Below are 21,015 nucleotides of genomic sequence, written 5' to 3'. Positions count from 1 at the left end.
GCCTCAGACGAGTTACGAGACCAACGCACCAGCACTAAACATCTATTGGCCCTTGCTCAGCCCCTTCTTGTCAGCAGCGGCAGTAGGTTCAGTGCTGGCGGAGGTGTGAAACAGCCACAAGGAGCCGTGATGACCTGGCAAAAGAAGATTCACCTAAGTTACACCCACTGGAGTATTTGTTTGCATTGTGAAAGCTGACACTGCCCCCGTACACGTGAATAAAACTTAACCAAGCAAAATCTGCTTTGGACATAGCACTGTTTCAGCTTCCTTTTAGGTTTTCTTATGGCAGTTTCTGTGTGGTGAGGCTGGAGAGGAGCAGGAGGAAAGGGTGCAACAGTGATTGAAAATCCAGGTTGTTCTGCAGCCTGAAGGGATGTGTTGAGGTGCTGGAACTGCTCATCTCCCCATGGAAGTGGAAAAATGTCTGTGGGCCTGGCACCAGGCACTTCCTGGGCAGGGCAGGGCTGGGCCGGGTGGTGGAGAGCTGGAGACCGCCGGCATCACTGGGGCAGAGCTAGTGGCCCTGGGGGATTTGCTGCTCCTGCCTGCCTGGATGTGCTTAACACAGACCAAACGCAACATCCGTTACTGGCCTTGCCAGCATTACGATCACAGCCCCTTAGATTTTAAGGCTTCAGTTGTAAAACGCAGTAAGTACTACCAAAGCGAGACAGTTTGCCTGTAGGAATCTCTTCATACCTTCCTGTATGAAATACTCCCTCTCGCCAGTGCGTGTTCTCAGGGCTCTGTGTTTGCAGCCGCATTGTGTTACACGTTTGGCATCCAGGCTAGCAGCGTCCACAGCGGGGACTCTGCTGCCAGGTGTCTCTTTTTGCAGACAAGATTGAGCTGTGCGAAATTACTGTATATTTTGGGCTGATCTTGCCGTGTTTCCCTTTTGTCCATACCACTCTTAAAGAACAGAGTGACCAACTTACTTGTCCGGAAAACACAATTTGTTTGGTCTTAAACCGAGAGAAACAAACATCTATAAAGCCCTATCACTTGTTTAACGGCAGGAGGGTTTTCTCTGCTATGCAGCAGACTTAATGCTGGTCCATTTCCATTATTCCTGAATTACGTATATGTTCCTCAAACATGAGCTTGCGGTCAGAGTTAGAGACCTGTTATTTATGAGGGAGAATTTTAAGGGTGGTGGGACATGTCCCTGCAGCCGGTCGGTCCCTGCACTGACATCTCGGATTTACAAATTCCGGCACAGAGCGTGAACACATCGGTGGGAAGTGTGCAGGGACTGTCCCTCTCCTTGTTCTGATACATCTCATCCCGCTCCAGATTAATGCCGTTTGATGGAACAAGCTGCTGCTCTCACCTATTGGTCTATCCCAGCCCTTTTCTCTCCTCAGTCTTTTCCAGCTTTGCCAGCTTCCGTGGTCTGCCTCGCTGTCCCTGGTCGACATCAAGTTCGCTTGCGGGGTAGGTTGAAGCCAGAAGTGCTTCTCGACAGTTCAATACAGTCGAGGCGACCGTGTTTCTCAAAGTGCCTTTATTCATGCAATAATTCAACGTTGTTTATACCGGTGAACATGAATTGTAAACTGTGGGGTTTGCTAAAATAGTGCCTTTACCATCCTAAGGCAAATAGTGTACAGAGAGAAGTGCCTAAACACTAGTTTGTTGTCTGAAGTGCAACCTTCTGAGCAAGAGAGCTGGGTGGACTTCCTGTCCATACAGTCCCCACGGCTTGCTGGCTGCTGCAGACCCCATCATTTTCTGTGTCCCTCCTTCTCTGTTTTTCCCTGTCCCTCACCTACCTGGTCTCTCCCTTGTCTAAGGAGACCAGCTACATGGATACTCGCTCGTGGGGGAATGCTGGCGTCACACTCCGGGCTGTGTCTGTGTAGACGCAGGTGGCAGCTAAAACCAGTCGCTGCTGGTCTTGGGGCCTGCCTTGAGGCTCCTTGCAGGCATGGCAGCTGAAAGGCCAGGCTGCTGTCAGGAGGTGGCTTGGCCGCCGCTGGAGCAGCAGGGGCTGGGGGGCGCCTGGGCCGCCGCTGGAGCAGCAGGTGCTGCCTGATGCTGGCTTGGGTTTGCGTTAATGGAGGACGTGTGGTGCACCTGGGCGGCATGGGAACGGGGAACAAGGGAAGGAAGCGGAGAGCAATTTTTTGCTAGCAGTCCTGGGCCATTTGGTTGTCTCCCCGGGATGACTGCAGCCGTGCGCTGCCAGCTGAAGATCCCCACAAGAGTGAAGCCTTAAGCTGAGCTGCCCCTGCAGCTCTGCCAACCGTTTGAGAGAGCGCCACAGCCCTGTCGTCTCCAGGGAGGCCACCTGGGAACAGCGTTTTAGAATAAACAGACACTGGGTAAGCCACGTGCATGCTCCACGGAGCGGAGACTAAGGCTCAGGCCTCCTATGCCCAGCTCATCTGCAGCTTTGCCTCTTCCATTTTAATGAATGCAGTTAAATATTTAATCCGTTTTCTTTCTGCTCTGTAGCGGCATTTAGGAGTGGAGCGGGCTCCTGCCTTACACAAGTGAGGAGCCTGATTTCTCAGGTGTTCCTCCAGGCAGTGAGGAGTGGTGGGCTGAACGTCTCCAGGCTGATGAGGGAGATGAGCTCACACTCCCCCTTCCAGCCACTTGAGCAGAAACCGAAACTGTTGGTGGCCTTACAAGGGTGTCATGGACCTTAGTCTGAAGGAGCGGCCAAAGGTGGCAATGTTCAGGTGGATCCAAAGCCGCCTCCGCTCTTCTGCTAACCTTAGTGGTTCCCCTGGGTGATCCTACACAGATCACTGCCGTGTGCGCTGCTGGTTTGCATCCACTCCTGAGGGTCCCAGGTCTCCCCATAAATGTTTTGCCCACAGGATCACAGGTTTCAAGCCAGTGACCATGTGGCTTAAAGCATGTCATCGGGATGCCTGTTATTTAGGTGCCCAAATTCTCTGCTGGATCTTGCTCAGGTCTTGTCTGAGCCTCGTGCCTGCCTTTCTGCACATTGCGCAAATCTGTGTAAGAACCACTTTCAGGAGAAGGCCACAAGTTCAGTCAAACCCGGGGGAAGGATGGTCAAAGTTTTCTTTCACTTTTCTCATTAGAAAATTCTACTATGGCTGTTTCTTTACTATCCAGGTTTTCCCATAAGTGCTGCATCTCAAATGTCTCTGGAGCAGCAGCAGAAGTAACATTTTTAGCATCACTGAAAGTCCTTTGTTGTGAAGTTGTCCCAGAATCTGTTAAGGGTGGGGCAACGTCAGCGTTTGACACTGTACTGTGGCTATGGAAGCTGGGTAAACTCCATCGCTGAAGGTTTCTCTCGTGATCTGTTATGAAACCGGCTATGTTACTACCGTGGGGTTCATGTTTGGGCTCCCCTATCACAGTAGGAAGTGACTGATGCACCTCAGAGCCTGGTAGGTGTGTAGTCATTTCTGGGGGGAAAAAAGGACGGTCCAGAAGAGTCACATTTGCCTCAGTTAAGCTCCTTTGGAGCTTCTCTTCTGGCACGCTTGCGGTGCGCTCTGACTGTGGGTCTGGTTTGCCCAGCACAGCGGGTGTTTTCTCCTCGGCTTCAGAGATGACGACCTCAGGAACCGGCTTGTTGGTCTCGGATGAGGTGTCACTGTCGCCAAACTGCGCCTCGTTCCTTGAGGTTTCCGTTATGGGTCCCAGATCTCGGCTACTGTGAAGTCTGCTACTTCTGTCAACTCCTTCGTGTTTCTTCTTGAAGCTGGAGGTAGAGTGTCTCCCTCTTGTGTGCATTTCCTGCAGCCGCCTGATGTGCCCCTTTTCATCTGCTGGGAAAAACACGGAATTCTCACTTGTCTGCCGGCTGTAGCGCCTGTGGGACGGCGACGAAGGGCCCTCGTGGACGCTGAGAAATCTCTTGACTCTTCTCAGCACTGAACGTTGTCTTCGGTGTTTCTCCTCTTCCCAGGGCCACTCTTCTCCATAGAGGAACTCAGTATCAGCCAGCCTGCCAAATAAGCCAGGTAGTAGGTGTCACTTACATGTAGGAGGTGTGCGGGCTACATGCACATACATCCTGCTGTCTCAGCAGGAGCTCAAAGCCTAGTGTGTCCCCAAGGAAGGGGTGAGGAAAAAGGGGTGAGGGTGCCAGGAAATAGTGCCTGTGCCTTTGGACTAGCCAGATCACCTGGAAAGCTCTCCACCTCTTCTCCCGAGGACCAGGCTGGGATGACATCCAGCCAGGCACCTGCCCTATTTCACATTTGGGCTGCAGCCCTCTGTGGCAGCTCCACGCGGTTAGACTTGCACTTAGGGCGAGGGAAAGGGGAGCAGGAAACTCTGTTCAGTGCTGTAGATACTTTTGGGGAGAATCCTTTGGGCAAAACAAACCAGCGTGAAAAAGCTACTCGTGGAAGCAGAATGTGACAGTTTCAAAGAGTGTTGGAATGAATTGGGTGGCCAAATCTCACTCACGTCTGGGGCACAAGTGTGTCTGAAAGTCCCACCTGTACCTGGTAGTCTTCTTCTGCCCAGCCTCCGTGGTTCGTGAGACCAACTATTGCTTCGTCTGGCAGGCGATTCAGCACACGTTGCTGACTCAGTCTGCCCAGAAGACAAGTCAAACGGGCCCGGTTACTTGCCCTAATGGCAAGGATTGCAAAGGGGCTTGGGCCAAATCTGAGGCGATGAGCACAGGGAGGTGACGCTAGCCCAAAGGGATGGAGGAACTTCATCCAGCATTTGTGAAGATGTTGGCTTGAGGGGACTGGAGAATAATTTGGATTTGGGTTCAAGTTTTATGTATTTGCTTTGGACTTGGATGAATCTTTAGACCTTGTTTTTGACATCTGCATGAGAAATACCTACTTATTTTTTTAGAGAGAAACAGGTCAGAGGAGAAAATAATAAAAAAGCCAACCCGTCAGAGCATTTTGTATTTCATAGGGGCTAACATGGAGCTCTTTTTCATTCACTCCTTCCTGCATTTTTTGTGTGAAGTGCGTCTTACTAAAAAATTGTTTGCAGGTTTAATAATGTTTCTTCACACCTTTTCTCTAGCAATTGCAGTAAAATAAATTATATTCTATAGGGTTTTATTCTTTACTTTTTTACTTTCTTCTTTTCTTTTAGCCATTTTATAGTTTTTCTAGAAGGAAATAAATTCTAGACAGTCTTTGTGTGATAAAAGAGACTCATATAAACCTTTGGTTTATTTTCTCTTTGTTCTAGAATGCATGCAAAAATGGAAATATAAGAGGAATAAAAATGAAAAAGCACCAATTTCCAGGCCAAATGAAGCAAAAAATTAAGCACAGTTTATTTTGATAAAGGCTGGAAAAAGGTTTTGGAAAAACTGAAAACTTCTTGAGACAAGTTTTAAGGTTAAAAAAAAGGGTATTATAAAGTTTTAAAAAAGATTTTCAGATAAAAATGTCTACTTGCCCTGGTATTTGTTCAGGCACAGTGGTATTTACACCTACTGACCTGTTCTGTATTGCATGATTTCACAAGTGTTTAAACTCAGCAGCTTCTGAGCTGACTGGCCTCTCACTGGTTTCTCATATAGGTCCTGACAACATCAGGCAATCTTATATCAACATTTCTTTATAAAAATGGTTGTTGTGTTGATCTCTGCAAATAACTCCTCTATCCCTTCGCAAGATCTGATTGCTCCAAATTCCATACCTAGTTTATTAGTCAGTGAAAAGTCATAGACTTAGGATCATTTCTTATTTATCTTCACAAAAATATGGACTGATTTTAGCCATCATCTGGTAACTAAACAAGCAAAGAGATATTTCACTAATGGGGGGATTATGAAGAAGCTGTAGCAAATAAAGAACTATTAAGAAAAATCAGTCACTGTCTCCAGATGCCATCCTGTGCTCAGAGAGTATCAACAAACCCTCCCTGCAAACATACTCTGTTTATTAATTGCACAATTTAAGCTATGGGTGCACAACTCGTATGATCACATGGACTGGAGACATCATCCCACCAACACCAGCCTGTCTGTTCCATCCTAACATCATTTCCCATTCAGGGTATTGTCACAGCCTGCAGCCCTGTGCTGACTGTCCATCAGTCAGCAGGGGCTGTCGGGGTGGTGATGTTTCTGATGGCATCAAGGACCCTTAGTGCCACTCACCCCATTTCAATAGTCGATCCAAGGAATGAAGGAATGCAGTAATCAGCAGCTGCTTTTGTGTAGGGCGGCCGGGCTGAGGAATCATTCCAGTAAATGTCTTTCTCCATCCTTGGTAAGTTCATGTGCATCTCATCCACCGCCAGAAGTGAGACCTTAGGTTTTTGTGGCATAAATCACGTCACTTTCAATATAGTAGAGCATACGACATAATCTGCTTTGTACTCCCTGGGTCAGCATTCATTTCAGAAACCCTTTAAAAAGTAAGCTGTGTATGCTGGCCTGGGCATTGTGAAGAGGCTAGATATTATAAAATATACCACCTAAAACCCTCCTATACCCATGAAAGCATAAATTTTATTGTAACTTGCGTGTTCTATGCTGCAGAGATATTTGCCTCAGATTGAAGTTCTTTCCTCACGCACGATGTAGTTAGTTAAATGGACATACGAGGCTCCTGTGCTGACCACAGATGCTGCTGCGGGCGGCAGCATCGCAACATGAATCGTGGTGTGGGCTCTGCTTTTTAGTTCAGGGACCTGCTTGCTCTTTTTGATATCTTTACTGCATTTTTTAAAAATATTCATAATCTGAAGACATTCAAATGAGTAAAATGTGTTCTCATCTCTGTGGGAATAGATGGCTTTTGGATTTTGCAGGATTGACCTACATTAAGGGTTTTTCCAGGCATAAAGTAAGCTTATAGTTTGAGGTCAGCTGTTTGCATGTTTAGTCAGGCATCAAGAAATGCCAAATACCTAAATCAGGATGCATTATCTTGTAAAAATAAAATCTGTGGATCACAGTCATAGATGTCCCTTCAGGGAAAGAATTTGGTTTGGTGACACTTGTTGCCCTTAATTTGTACCACAATACACGAAATAGGTTAAAGGTAATGATAATATATGATACGGTAAAGCTGCAAGAAGAAATAACAACAGCAACCTGTAAATTTCTGTCGATGCACCAGTTAGTTTCAAAATCATCATCATCTTCTCCAAATGGATTAATAAGTTGTTCAGCAACCTGAAGGGAAAACAAGACAGTGAATAGAGGTTGGCATGTCATGTCAGGACTGCTGCTGCAGGGAAAATAGGATCTGATTTTTCTCTCTCTCCCTGCCTGTCACTTGCAATCGTAGCATGAGCTCCCCTACGATGGCTTTGCCAGCCTGGCAAAGGAACAGCTTGCTTTCCCTGTAGTTTCATACCTCTGTGCCTCGTTGATCCAATCACGTCAATCATGATGGTCAGTGCTGGCCTGTTGGGAATTGAGACATGTCTGGGCCATGGTAATTGTTACATGAGATAGTCATTACCTTTCCTTACTGTTATCTTGGGCTGATTTAAGTGAATGGTTTATCAGCTAGAAGCGCTTCTGTTGCATTATGGTCTACAATACTCCACCATTGGGTCAGTATTCCCAAGCCCTGCAACTGGAGCCTGCCGGAAGGAGTACAGCTTGTCTGTCCAGCTCAGTCCTCAGCCCCTGCTTCTTTATGGGGAGTGCTGCTGATGGCATCCCTCCGAAGCTGTTCAGGAAAAGCAGCCCACCCAAGGACTTGACTCAAGTGGATGCCGTGCATCATGCTAGCTAAAGCCAAGAGACAGGATCTGAGTTTGTTCTCTAATTCAGCCTGCTGGTTTGGGTTTCTGTACACGAAGTGACTAAAATTACAGGAGAGAAGCCCATCCTGTGGAGAGACAACCGAACAGTGAGCTCAGGCACCTTTGTAGTGAGGTGCTGTAGTCTGTTAGGGCTACGAAAGAAAACCTCTCCGGCTGCCTTATCCAGTGCCATGTCCCCCCCTCACCAAAGGAATAAATAAATAAATGGAAAACCAAACAGAGACTGCCCCCCTCCATCCCCATGATCACCAAAGTACATTGAGAGAAGAAAATTCATAGCTGCTGGGGGAGAGAAAAAAATGAAATAGAAAAAATTAAGAAAAGAAAAAAGAGAAGGTTTTAGGAAAGGCAGAGTTGTTCTCTATTTCTCAGTTCCTTGGTGCACTAATGTCAAATACCCTCTCCCCCTTCATGCTCTTCTCCTTCCATTTGTCTTTTTCAGCCCCGGTTTTGAAGCCGATCACGTTGTAGCTGACCCTCTCACGCCTTCCTGGTGGTCACCAGTGCCGTGCACAGGAGTAGTGGCCAGGTCCTTGGTTTGACATGGATCTGGGTGAAGCGACTATATAATTCAAGAGCCCTGCTCCCGAACCTCGCTACGGATGGCTATGATCGAAATCGCTTACAATGGTAAGGCTGTCAGTCCCTGGCTATTTATTCCTCTGTGCCTCCAGGTTGTACCAGTGGGCAAGCACTTGCTGAGTCTGCTGGGGCGGCACTTCCCAGGCCAGCGGAGGAAGACAACGAATGAACTGCTGAGCAGACTGGCACGCCACAAACACCGTAAGGCAGGAGGAACGAAAAGGAGACCGGGGACACTGCTGCACATGCTCCTTGGCCTGGCCCGTGGGTTTAAATTTTGTGTACAGCTATGAAAGTGCTGCAACAGGAATGAGCCATAACGCAGACTGCGTTGCAGCTCTCCAAGGGAGACACTGGATTATCTTGGTGTAACCCAGGGGATCACCATCCAAAAATCCACTGCAAAACCTGTCACATGACCTATAAAAAGTGAGCATGACTGGGACAGATGGAACAGTAGCGGTGGCCTTTTTGCTTGGCTGACGTGGTCCTGGCATGGGAGACTCAGCTTTATTCTCCAGAAAGGAGTGCAATGCTGACAACTAAGCCCTGTATTTGGATGATCTGTCTACCCCTGTAATGGAAATGGGGATTTAGAAGTGTCTCACGTGATAGGAAACTTTGCCCCTGTATTGTAGGTATAACAAACCAGGCCTGAGGCCAAGGAATGAGCTCAGTTTAGCCATCATTTCTGAGGAACTGCCAAATTACTGGAAGTAAATAGCTCGTGGGCCTTTCTGCAGCCTGGCAGCCAAAGACCTGGAAACTGGCTGTAACCTTCAAGACAGAAATATCCTGACTCAGGGGCACTGCAGGTTCGGACAAACCTCCGGTCTGAGGGAGCACTGCTGATATTAAATTTTCTTCTTAAAACTGCATCTCCTCCCTTTCATTTCCTTATGCAGAAGATTTTTCAGTTACAGTGGCATCTCGTACCTGCCATAGCCAGGAGTTGGCTGGAAGCCCTGAGCCTAACTGGAAGAGATGCTACTGACAGCCTTGGGTGCCAGTGAAGGGAAAGCCATTCCCCTCTTTGGGACCACCAGCAGAGCAGTCAAGAGGAACATCTTACAGCTTTGTAACCTGCTAGTAAAACCCTGGAAGACATTGCCTAGAGATAAAGCCTCCCGTAAACCATGGTGTAAGCATTTGCAGCTTTGAAGAAAAATCCCCTATGCTGCAGCCACTTGCATACACTGATGTGACTAATGACTACAAGCACAGATAGGCACCAGAAACACATGGAAGCTGAGGGTGCCAATACCTCTGAAAACAAACAAAAAAGTAGCAGCAAAAGAGCCCACCTGTGGCGTTTGATCTTCACAGTACTGCCTGAGTTAAAAGACAGGGGTCCAAAGAGGTAAATACATTTTTGACAACTTACCTTTAAAAGGGAAAAAAGATATTTCTTAAAAAGATAGGGCTTCAGGACCTGTGGGTATCTCACTAGCTATTAAACGCAAACCATCATTAACCTGGTGGCATAACCGAATTGAAACCAAAGAGGTATGTTAGGAACAGAGGAGCTGACCCCATGTACCAGGTTCCCACCATAAGTGGGTCTCTCCAGGAGCCACGCGTTTCCCCAGCATGCCAGTCTCCCCTCCTCTCGTTCCCTCGCTCCCCTCCAAGCTGGCCCCCATGCTGCAAACACCTTTCCCCCACCTCGCCTGGTTTTCCTAGGACACAGGACTAGAGGAGCTTGCCCTTCAGGCACTTTACTATCCCTTGCGATCCACCAGCTCTGTGTGCTTCCTTCTCTACTCTGCCATTCGGAGTTGGCTGTGGAAAGGGGCCACTAAAACTGGCCAATTTTGTGCAATTTTATATCCTATCAGAAAAGTTAGCTCTAAGTTTCTAGCCATGATTAATAATCCCGAAAAGAAATCTTAATGCACATAAACCCTAATGTACCCATTTGCTTTTTTATTTGAAACTTTTTTGAGTTCATGTGCCTTGATACTCACTGCAGAGGAGAGAATCACCATGACGTACATGGCTTAATTACTCAACTATCCGATCAATGGTGATATGTTAATGGAGCAGGCATCAATGGGCTGATGGGTAGCATCCAATTTCTTCTATAACTCTTCTTTTTAATGAATGTTTTTATGCAGTAGGGCTGTAGCCAGTATTGGCTGTCACTGTTTGATAGCCCTCTGGAACTGGAGACCTTTAATCGCCTGCGTCTGATGGAGTGAACGGCAGATACTAATGGCTGGCTTTGATCATAAGAAGAAAGTATGATTCAGCCCCTTTCAGCCCATGCCAGATCTGCAGCAGTATTTCTCCATCACACAGTGGAGTGGAAAAAGTTGGGAGTTTTGGAGTTTTTTAATCTTTGTCATTTTATAGTGCACGTCCTGGGACCAGATTTTGATGGACAACTTCCTTGGGGAGTTGTGGCTGCACTGGTCCTGCTAAAATGGGCTCTTTCAGGTTTCCGACCATTTCTTACAGTAAGATCTGTCTAGTGGAATTAAAAATGTATTGAATGATATTCATTTATGACCACAGCATGCTTTGGGCTGAATTGAGCTTTGGTGTAACTCCGTTGAACTTGGTGATCTGACACCTTGACTTCAGCTCTGACATCTTCACCAGCTCCCCAGGGAGGTTCCCCCAAGACCTTTCCAGAAAGCTAGTTTACCTTGAGCCATCCTGCGTAGAAGAAGAACTGTAACAGTGTGAAGATTGGAATGTAAAGATCTAAGTCATGTCCCTGATACCCTTGGTCAGTATCCAAAAATTGTCGCCCTATCAGGCAGGCAAAGAAAAAAGTATAGACTGCAAGAGTAACAACCTGCAAAGAACAAAACTTCATTGAAATCAGGCAATAATACAATCATCTTATGCAAAAGGCAGCAAATTCCCAAAGGCCTCTGACCGCCTTTTGCCATGCAATTTACAAATCTGTGGGAAGGTATTGCACATAGAGTGGCCACAGGAATAATTATGTCCAGGAAGAAGACCCAGGAAACAGACAAAGCATTTCAGTGCTTCCCTCCCCTCTCCCAAATTATGCAAAGCCCTCCAAACATCTCTGCATTAAATATGGCTTATATTGTTAGCCAGCCTCCGTGATCCCGTGGGAGTCACAAGTGCTCAGCAGCTCGGAGACTCCGGTTGAGTCTGTGGATGTTTTGCACCCAGTTCCCCTTTTACGGAAATGATGTTCTGAATTCTGTAAAGGGTAATAGTTCAGTACCTGGGTGTAGACCAGTGGGATTCCAACCCAGTCATAACCAAACAAAAGACTACACCAAGACCGGTACTTATTCATCTCCTAAAAGGAAAAACAAACAAATTAAAATTGCATGGGGTTCAATTCTAAATTTTAATTATTTTGTTACAGCTCCTTTTTGCACATGTAGAAGGACAGAGAGATATGAAAGTGTAGTCTATGTAAATTGATACCATAACTGTATCTCTCAACCCATTGTCACATTTGAATATTCACTTACTTTATGGAGTTGGAATGCTTCGCATATTACGTATTTCTTCACAAATTATCTTTTGTTTCTATCTTATCCACAGTCTAGTGATACATGAGAGAGATTATATTATGTCATATAAAGGATGCCTGACCACAATGAAATATGCAGGGAGACCATCTTGCCTGAAACTGATACTAAAATCTTCAAAATGTCAAATTAATCTCGGTTTTTTTCCCTGCAGCAATGACAAAATGTATGAATTTACAGTGATGTTAGAATAATTTTTTACTCATCAATTTGTTGAGTTAATACCTCCTTAGTTGTGTAAATACAATCCCAGCGGCCTGCTGCTTTGTGTGCTTGAGTGTACATCAGTACACAGAGAAAAGTTGTATAAATCCTGACCTTACTCAGACAACACTGAAGCTGTGCACACTAAATCAAATTATGCAAGTGAAAAGCTGCCACACAGCAATTTCAGATTAATTTTCTGTAGATTTACTTTTTCTACTTACGTTCATCAGTGTCTGCAGATCTACGCTGTCTCGAATTCTTCCTTCTTTTCGTGCCTTCGATGCCAGATTTCCAAACCAGACAAATGGAACCCAGTATTTCAGGTGGGGAGACTTAAGGTCATCAAAAATTTTTCTTTCATATCTTGTCATAAAACCTGTTTACCCCCCAAAAAACCCCACAACCAAACTTCATTAATTCTGTGCCTTCAATGCTACTGATATTATAAATTTTGAATATGTTTGAATCTGTTTATGTGCTATTTGCATAGGATTATGCAAAACACTATTTATAATTCTATCTAGTAGCATCCTCTTTTTTTTTTTCCAGATCTTGTTTGAAAAAACCTCTTTTTGCAATAACTACCTACACAAAATCCCTCTTGATCAACATATGCAATAATTTGCTATTACTGTGTTCTCATGTCTGATGACTGACATACTGTAGATACATATAATTGTACAGATTACTCTTTAGTTTCATATTCTACTTTCAGAAAAATAAGGAACTGGATATATCACTCAAGAAACTATCACTTTTCAGCAACAGTGGCTTTTAGCAGCATTTCAGCATATGTTGTAAGGGCAATTACGCAACCTTCTGATTCTTGTAACTTTTTGGTAAATCTGCAAAGCAGTGAGCAAGCTCCGGAGGATACAAGTGCATGCATGAAACAGAGCTCAACAGAGAGCGTGCCTTCTGCCAGCAAAATACTTCCCTGCCAGATTGTGTTTCATGTTTTCTTTGGGGTTACAAAGGCGTGCAAAGAGATGGAATCATGCACAGAACTCCCGCTGCTAGTGGGACACCGGGCCAGATGACGTGCTGTGGGGCTGCAGGCTGAAGCTGATCTCTGCCTGGCAATTTGCCTTGCCGGGGTGCTGGGAAGGTATTAAGTTTCCTGCAGAGTTCTCCTAGCCTTGTCCAAGGTCAGAAAGCAGGGAAGCCAGGGCTGTGTGGGATAAAACCTGAACCAGATCAGCTCGCTATTTTTTGGGGCAACACCTCCACCTCTTCGGGCTTTATGGGTAAGAAAGCTCTGCTCTGATCTGCTCTACTGTCCTCCTTCCACCCAGCCTTTGAGAAAAACAACCTCAGAAAATTCATGAAGGGGAACTTCACATTTTCCTTAGTCCAAAACCTGAATTTTCTGGGAATAGAGCAATCTTCAGGTTGAAGGGATCTTAGTTTTTGCTCAGGTGTGTGTGTCACCTACCAGCGTGGGTATAAGGTTTCTTTTGTTGTGTTGACATTAGGTCCAAAACAGGACAAAGTTAGTAACTTGGCAACCCCAAAATAAGTGGCTCAGCCAATTAATTACAAGTCTGGGTGCTGGAAACTCAATAAGGGAATTAAGAATGACAGGAATCTTTTTCTAGTCTCCAACTAATAACTAAGAATTGTCTCATTGTTATTAACGTTGCTAATGATACATGAAGTGGCAAAGAAATATACACAAAAACTCAGTTGTCTTTTTTATAAGAATAAGCTATGAGGAGATTTGTTAAACAAGATGACCTTCTCAAATATTCTGTTGTTGAGGAAAATGCCACTATTGTACTGTTGCAACAAGTCAACACAGGAGGTATGAAGTCCTGCAACTGCTGAGAAGCAACACAAAGACAGGACAGAAAATTCTGTGGAAGAGGGAGCGTTCAGCAGCAAGACACAGTACTCCTGCAGTGTCCTGGAATTAGAGAACAGATAAGATACAGCTTTTAACAGGTGCCTGGGCAGTTTGCAGCCAGATCTCGTAATCAACTGCACAGAAATAATCATGCAACCAGACAAATTGACCTGCTAGTCATGACTCCTGACTCCTAAAAGTCAGTCTTTCAGGCTGCATTTGATCTTTGGCTGGTCAGCCTGCTCATTATGGGGCAGGAAAAGATGTTTTTATCAGGCTGAAACAGACAGACAGAATATCAGAAAATTGACGGTCTGGAGTAAACAATGGATACAAGTCACTTGAGAGGCTCTGGGAATTCTTTATCTGGAATGACGCAGCCTGAGGGGGGCATGAAGAACAGCCAAAGCTCCAAGGATCCAGCTCTCCACTGAAACTGTGTACCTTTTTCTTCAGAAAAGCCCGACAAAGCCTTGTTCTTTTAACAATAACATTCAAATTGTCATTATGTTTAAAGCTGAGGTGTTCGTGTTTATATTCCTTAAATATTCTCTTTGATCAATATTAATAATGCCTAGTATTCTTATCACAGACAAACAATTGTGGATTGCTTTTAGTGCGGTGAAGGTTATGGCAATACAAACAACACGCTGTTCAGAACAGCTTGCTGTTACTGCAGCGGCAAAGAAACACTTCATATTCCATCAAATACAGGGGAGGATATAAAACCTTAGTTATTAAAATTAAATGGTTTCTAAATATGGTCATAGTATTTTTATTCAAGAGTATTTAAAGAATTAACTGAGGAACTCTCCAAGCAAGAACACTGGTTTTGACAAGCACTCTAACTAGAGCAGCTCCAGAAAACGGGAAATATTTGGCAAATACTGTGCCAAGATCTTGAAAACTATAATCAAAGGATTGGCAGAACACTGGATCCTTGCAAAAGCATGAAAAGCTTGACATGGGCTGCAATCAATAAAGAATCAAAGGACACTAATGTGAACAGTGTCAGCCAAAGTGATCTTATGGGATAATTAGTGATGAGAACTCAGGCCTGGCTGGAAAAAGTCACTCATGCTCTCCCTCAAGTGTTTCGAAGAGTATTCAGTTCTCTCATCAAAACAGAATCATTTCAGACAAGACTGGTTCAGGGTACCCAGACCAAATACTTTGAAGGCTAGTGGTTAGAGAAGAAAGAATTGAAAAGCAGTCATCTCCCACATCTCCAGAGTGTGCTAGCCATGGTCAAGCAGGTGAAAGTTTTTCTTTCTGCTACTGTGTTATGTGGGAAAGAACTAATTTAGCTACTTCGTTCCAGTAGAGGGTTTGGGATGGTAAACTTTAGCCATCCATAGGTGTTCATGTCACTGGGTTCACACCTCATGTTTCTCTTCAGCATTTCCTGTCAGTTGTTTTGGGCAGCTCTCTGCCCAGCTGCTGACTCATGATTTTAAGACTCATGTTCCTGAGCACCCACCTTCCCTCTTGCATCTTGCAGCCAGTAGGATTGGTAAGCTCAGGGCTGCTGCCAGGCATTTGATGCTGAAGGCATGCGTGCTGCACTAGTCAGCATCACAGAATCACAGAGTTTTAGGCTGGAAAAGGCCTTTAAGATTAAGTCCAGCCATTAACCTAACACTGCCAAGTCCAGCACTAAACCATGTCCTGGAAGCACCACATCTACATGTCTTTAAACACCTCCAGGGATGGTGACTCATTCCCTGGGCAGCTTGTCCCAGTGACTGACAACCCTTTCGGGGAAGAAATATTTTCTAATATACAATCTAAGCCTCCCCGGCACAACTTGAGGCAGTTTCTTCTTGTCCTATCACTTGTTACATGGGAGAAGAGACTGACATCCACCTCATTACAACACCTTTCAGGAAGCTGAAGAGAGCGATAAAGTCTCCCCTGAGCTTCCTCTTCTCCAATCAACCCCACCCCAGTTCCCGCAGCTGCTCCTCACAGAACTTGTGCTCCAGACCCTTCCCCAGCTCCGTTGCCATTCTCTGGGCACACTCCAGCACCTCAGTGTCCATCTTGTAGTGAGGGGCCCAAAACTGCACACAGGATTCGAGGTGTGGCCCCACCAGTGCCCAGCCCAGGGGGACAATCACTGCCCTAGTCCTGCTGGTCACACTGTTCTGGTGACACTGTTCCTTATGCAGGCCAGGATGTCACTGGCCTGCTTGGCCACCTGGGCTCACTGCTGGCTCATGTTCAGCCGGCCATAGACCAACACCCCAGGTCCTTTTCCACCAGGCAACTTTCCAGCTGCTCGTCCCCAAGCCTGTAGCAGTGCTTGGGGTTGTTGTGACCCAAGTACAGGACCCGGCACTTGCTCTAGTTGTACTTCATGCAATAACGTCATGAATCTACATGCATCTAGCTCCCACAGCCCATAAGGAATGCTAAAAAATGAAAAAGAGTTTAGAAAAGATTTAGGAGGAAGATCCAGCACTGAAGACCATACCTTGTAGCAAGGGACTACAGAAGTTGAAGCTCCTAAATTTTTTCAAGCCTTTATGCACCCTGCTGTCTGAGAGAAAATGGTGGTTTCATCTAATTACAAAAAGAATAGCCCATTACAAATTACATTGACTAGAAGATGACTCTCTGCAAGTTCAGACGGAGAATAAAATTTCACTTTTCAACAGCGAGTTTACCATTGTGAATGTCAGTTCACCTGGGACGTGGTGTAGTCTCCATTATCCTCAGCTGAATTTTAAATCAGGGCAGCTTATATTCCTAGAAGGTACTATAGCTCAGTCAGAAATTGCAACATGATAAGGATATTGTGAGTAAGCTTTTATGCCTTGTGTTATGGGTGAGTCAAACTAGATTATCATAATACTGTTCCCAGATTTAAAATCTATGAATTTAGGCAGTTCATTTGCTGAAAAGGGAAATGTGTAGCAATAGTCACTCTGTGGTGGTGCTTGGTTTGGTAGCAAAATGGGCACAAGTTGTTTCAATGATGACTGCGCTGTAAGTATCAGATTGTGCTGCTCACATTCATATTAAATGTTTCACTCCCATGCAGTCTGATATGTAATTCCATAGGGAGCTAGGGAGGGAGGAATTGCAAAGTACTATCTTAATCACTGGGTATTAATAGGAACAAAATATACCCTAAATGCTCACTACTGCACCAACAAAAATTCTGTGGCCCAATATATATAAAAACCTACAGAATAAGTACTGAAATCTACAGACCTGACCACACTGCCAGTACTCAGTTGTACAGTTTATAGTAGAATATTTTCCAAGAGAAAGTTTTCCCCTGTTCCAAAAAAAAAAAAAAAAAAAAAAATCTTGTTTTCCAGTCTACAATTTTTGTACAACACTGTGACATTTTGTCTGGTTTGGAACAGATTGTCTTTAGCAATAGGGAGGCAGAGCTGGATTAGCCTGCTGGAAATGTTGTAATTTTCCAGTGTGTACTAGAAGCAGATTGCTGGGGAGAGTGACAGAAGCTTCTTTGACCTCTCACAGGCTCAGGTAAACAGTTTTGTTGAACAGCACCAGGAAGAGAAATTCAAAATACAACTGAATCCAACAGAAATTGTTTTTTTCTGTAAGATCAGTGAATTCTGTATTTTGCTTGGATTTTTTTTTTTTTAATACTCAAAGCTTCTCACACATATTTGAAATGTGTATATGTATATACACACTACATATTTTATCTTGCTACAAGTTTGCTTACTAATCTCTGCCAAAGGAATAATCTTAAAAAATACAAGTTGTTCAGTAAAAAATGTATGACTCCTCCTATTTGAAAACAGAACTCTCTGCTGGTTGTCCTACACCTGACACCAATCACTCTAGTCAGAAGGCACCACATCACACCTTGCCTTTAAATACTCAGCAGTCAGTCCTTTGCGTGCAAGCAAAATCTTACAATTCTTTCCCCCATCATCACACTCACTGTGTTATCAAAACAAACAGAAAATAAAGACACGCTTAATATATTTATCCCTAAAAAACCAAGCTTAAGGTGAGGTTGTAAATTTAAAGACAAGCCTCTTGGAAGTAGGGGTTCTTAAGAATATCACAACACTTAAAATGTGCTATATCTACTTAAAATGCAATCTACTTAAAAGAAATTGAAATCAAGCTGTACTTGTGAAGTGCCTGCAGTTTCTGATACATGAGTCAAGATTGCATTCCAGACACTGAGACAATGCCATGTAACAAGTCGCCATTCCTACTGCATCATACTACAGCGCAATTAACTTATTTTTCACGCTTTGTAGAATATTGTACCTGCTCCATATGCCTGAATGTTTGGGACAGGCCTATTGCCTCCATGATGTCTGAGAGTAGATCCACGTAGGAGCCTCAAACTCATTTGATTTCTACAGTGTCGCTAGATGAAGACTTTAAGAAGATTAAAGATGTACACTCAAGTGCATGCCATTTAAGCCACTGACAAAAATGTGGTAGCTTTGACACGGATTAGTTTGAGGGACACGTGGGGCCAAAGAGAAAAGAAAAAATGAATCTGGTTCCCTTCCTTCCTGTGCCTCCACCTCTGAGGGAAAGGAAGAACATTCTGGGGAGAAGGACTTGGCAATACCTGCTCCCACCACATGGTCCATGGTGGGAAATCTTTTGTACACGGCTGTGCTCACGGAGCGGAAGATCAGCAGAGATGTTAAATTCACGTAACGCATGAGAGTCCTCCTCAACAAGCGCCCATATTCATCTCTGCCCTGGACACAGCTAGAGATGAGGAACATCAGTCGATCTGGCCATGGCAAGTTCACAAACTGGTTCCACCAGCGATTCACCACCAACGTAACATAGAAACCTGGGGTTAGATGGAAAAAATCAGAAGTCTAGTCCCTATTGGGATTTCTGTTTAGGTTACTCCAATTTAGTTTCTAAAGTGTGATTCATATCACTAAGCTGCTACATTTCCCAGAATAAATGCAATAAGACACGTAAAAAACCCCAGGATGCAATCAATGCTTATTATTTAATACACACTGCAACTTAATGGCCGGTTCCAGCTGAGTATCTCATACTCATGAACTTCCAAATTTCCTCCTTTTCTGTAGTAAATGCTGAGTGGATTTAGTGCTTTGAAAGATCAGGCGCAAATTATTACTGTTAGTGAGCAGTCTATATATACACACATCTATACATACAGAAACTTGACTCTCTTGTGGGTATGTTAAGAACATGAGCATAAATGTTGATGTGACAAAAGCAACTCGAATTTAAGGAGACCTATTGGAAGCTGATGGTTTATTGTGAACCTCTAACCTCCCATATACCCTTCAGCTCTGAAATGCTTCCATGCACGGACATTCACAAAATGCCTGAACAGAGACAGTGCTGGAGAATAATTTCGCATGTAACAAGTACTTACCAAGCACAAAAGTTACCGGGATTTGTTCTGCATACTTGTCACAGTAAATTGATAATTTTTCAAAGAACCGTTTTTGGCTACCTGTAAGAAAAAATCTGCAGCAAACATAAAATGTATCTGTCCTTTCATAATATTCTGGCACTAAATACAAAGTGCAATTATGTATTAATAATCAGGTATGTGCAACCGGGAGCAACTCTAGCTAACGTCTTCAAGTGAATTTTTAAAGGCAAAGTGCTGATCGCTTTTGGCATAGTGATAAAGAAGCTGGAGGCAAAGACAATATTATTCCCTGATCTTTGCAGTTTTCTCATGACCAATTTGTCTGGCACTACAAATTAGGATCAATACACATGGAGAACGAGTTTGCTATCTAATACAGACCAATGACGATAGTAAACCGTAAGTTTTCGAGGAGAGCTCACTTTCCTGTTTCAGAGGGCTACTTCATGAAAATACTCAGGTCTGCTTGAATTGCAGTAGGATTACCAACCTCCAATTGCTCCTACTTGAAAATGCTACGCTGTTGCGGCAGGTTTTTTACTCTTACTCCTATGATGTTTTCCTTCTCCACAAGATTATAAACACAACTGTACTTATTTTCACCAGATGATAAAAAATGAGTGCAGCATGACAGCTTCTGCCCATGGAGAAAGATATCTAATGAAATGCAAGCTTAATATAAACAGCTGTTTATTTGGCTAGATGATTATTACAGTTATTCTTTGATTTCGTGTAAGAGGAACATGTGACAAATGTTTGGTGGGTTTTGCTTACAGTTGTGCAATAAAACATGCAGTGCCCATAGAATGCCTTCCATGGTGTATTTATTGCAGTGTTTAATTGCCTAACATTTCAGTAAAACTAGATTAATTTAAATAAATGTGAGACTCTGGTGTTTCTTTACGTATTAATGCTGCAATCTTCTTTCCAAGTTTACAGGTATAGATTACTGAACTTTTTGGAAAATTAGTGATTAATCACAGACAAACTGAAGCTCATTTTCTCCTTGCTTTACATAAAAAGCAAACACTGAGGCCTAATTACAGAACAAGGTAAGAGCTGAATTATGATTTTGATACCTAATGTGTAGTGTACTTCATCAATTAAAAGTTTCACTGTACTAATTGACGCATTGCATCTGTCATATGGGTGTTTAATTCACACCTTGGTGGAAGAAGCAACTCTCCATCTATAATACGACCCTCCCAGGTGCTGGGTGACACACAGGTAATAACCATGTCTGGTTTCCATGACATTTTTCTTGTCCCTCTGCATGCTTAACAATAAAGTTTGCTATGCTGTCCTATCTTTAAGAAAAACTTTGCTTTTCCTGACTATATAACCTGGCCCTCAGATTATTACCTTTCAGGCTTGTTGGAGAAATTACCACTGAGCAACTGAAGACACAGTTCTGCAAGTAGAACAAAAGGTCCAAACTAGTCATTTAAAGCAGAGGCGCATGCTCGCCACTGCCAACTTGACATCAGAAAGGTAAAAGCTATATAACATAGACTAGCTAAGGGTGATAATTTAGCCTGACTTCAGTAGGACAGTTGCTCAACGCTGGGCTGTAATTAGAATCAGCTGAATACGATAGGTAGAACTTTATTTATACCTACGCGCTTTCTCTGGAACATTAAAGGAAACATGGAAAGGAAAAGAAATTAGAAAAGACCCAAGGAAAACACAATAATTACGTAGCAACCTCCTCCCCCAACCATCATTCGGCAGCCTAACACTATGAAGTGTGAAACTTCAGTATA

The 21,015-nt window shown here is 44.0% G+C and overlaps 1 protein-coding gene across 1 annotated transcript in view; it reads right to left on the bottom strand.

Annotated features, from left to right (window-relative positions):
- Positions 1-3,036: 3,036 nt before the first annotated feature.
- Positions 3,037-21,015, bottom strand: part of BEST3 (bestrophin 3) — an 18,161-nt gene continuing 182 nt past the window's right edge. Inside the window, exons 2-9 of the mRNA XM_010152876.1 lie at positions 19,250-19,344; positions 18,452-18,685; positions 12,245-12,399; positions 11,501-11,578; positions 10,943-11,095; positions 7,028-7,108; positions 6,086-6,237; positions 3,037-3,943 (exon numbers count right to left, since the gene is read on the bottom strand). Of these exons, the coding sequence (XP_010151178.1) occupies positions 3,037-3,943; positions 6,086-6,237; positions 7,028-7,108; positions 10,943-11,095; positions 11,501-11,578; positions 12,245-12,399; positions 18,452-18,685; positions 19,250-19,344 (1,855 nt within the window). The remainder of the gene's footprint in view (positions 3,944-6,085; positions 6,238-7,027; positions 7,109-10,942; positions 11,096-11,500; positions 11,579-12,244; positions 12,400-18,451; positions 18,686-19,249; positions 19,345-21,015) is intronic.

This window comes from Eurypyga helias, unplaced genomic scaffold, assembly GCF_000690775.1.
Source record: "Eurypyga helias isolate BGI_N326 unplaced genomic scaffold, ASM69077v1 scaffold13840, whole genome shotgun sequence".
Classification (NCBI taxonomy): Eukaryota; Metazoa; Chordata; class Aves; order Eurypygiformes; family Eurypygidae; genus Eurypyga; species Eurypyga helias.
Note: the sequence above shows the minus strand (reverse complement) of the source record. Positions and strands in the feature narration are given on the sequence as shown.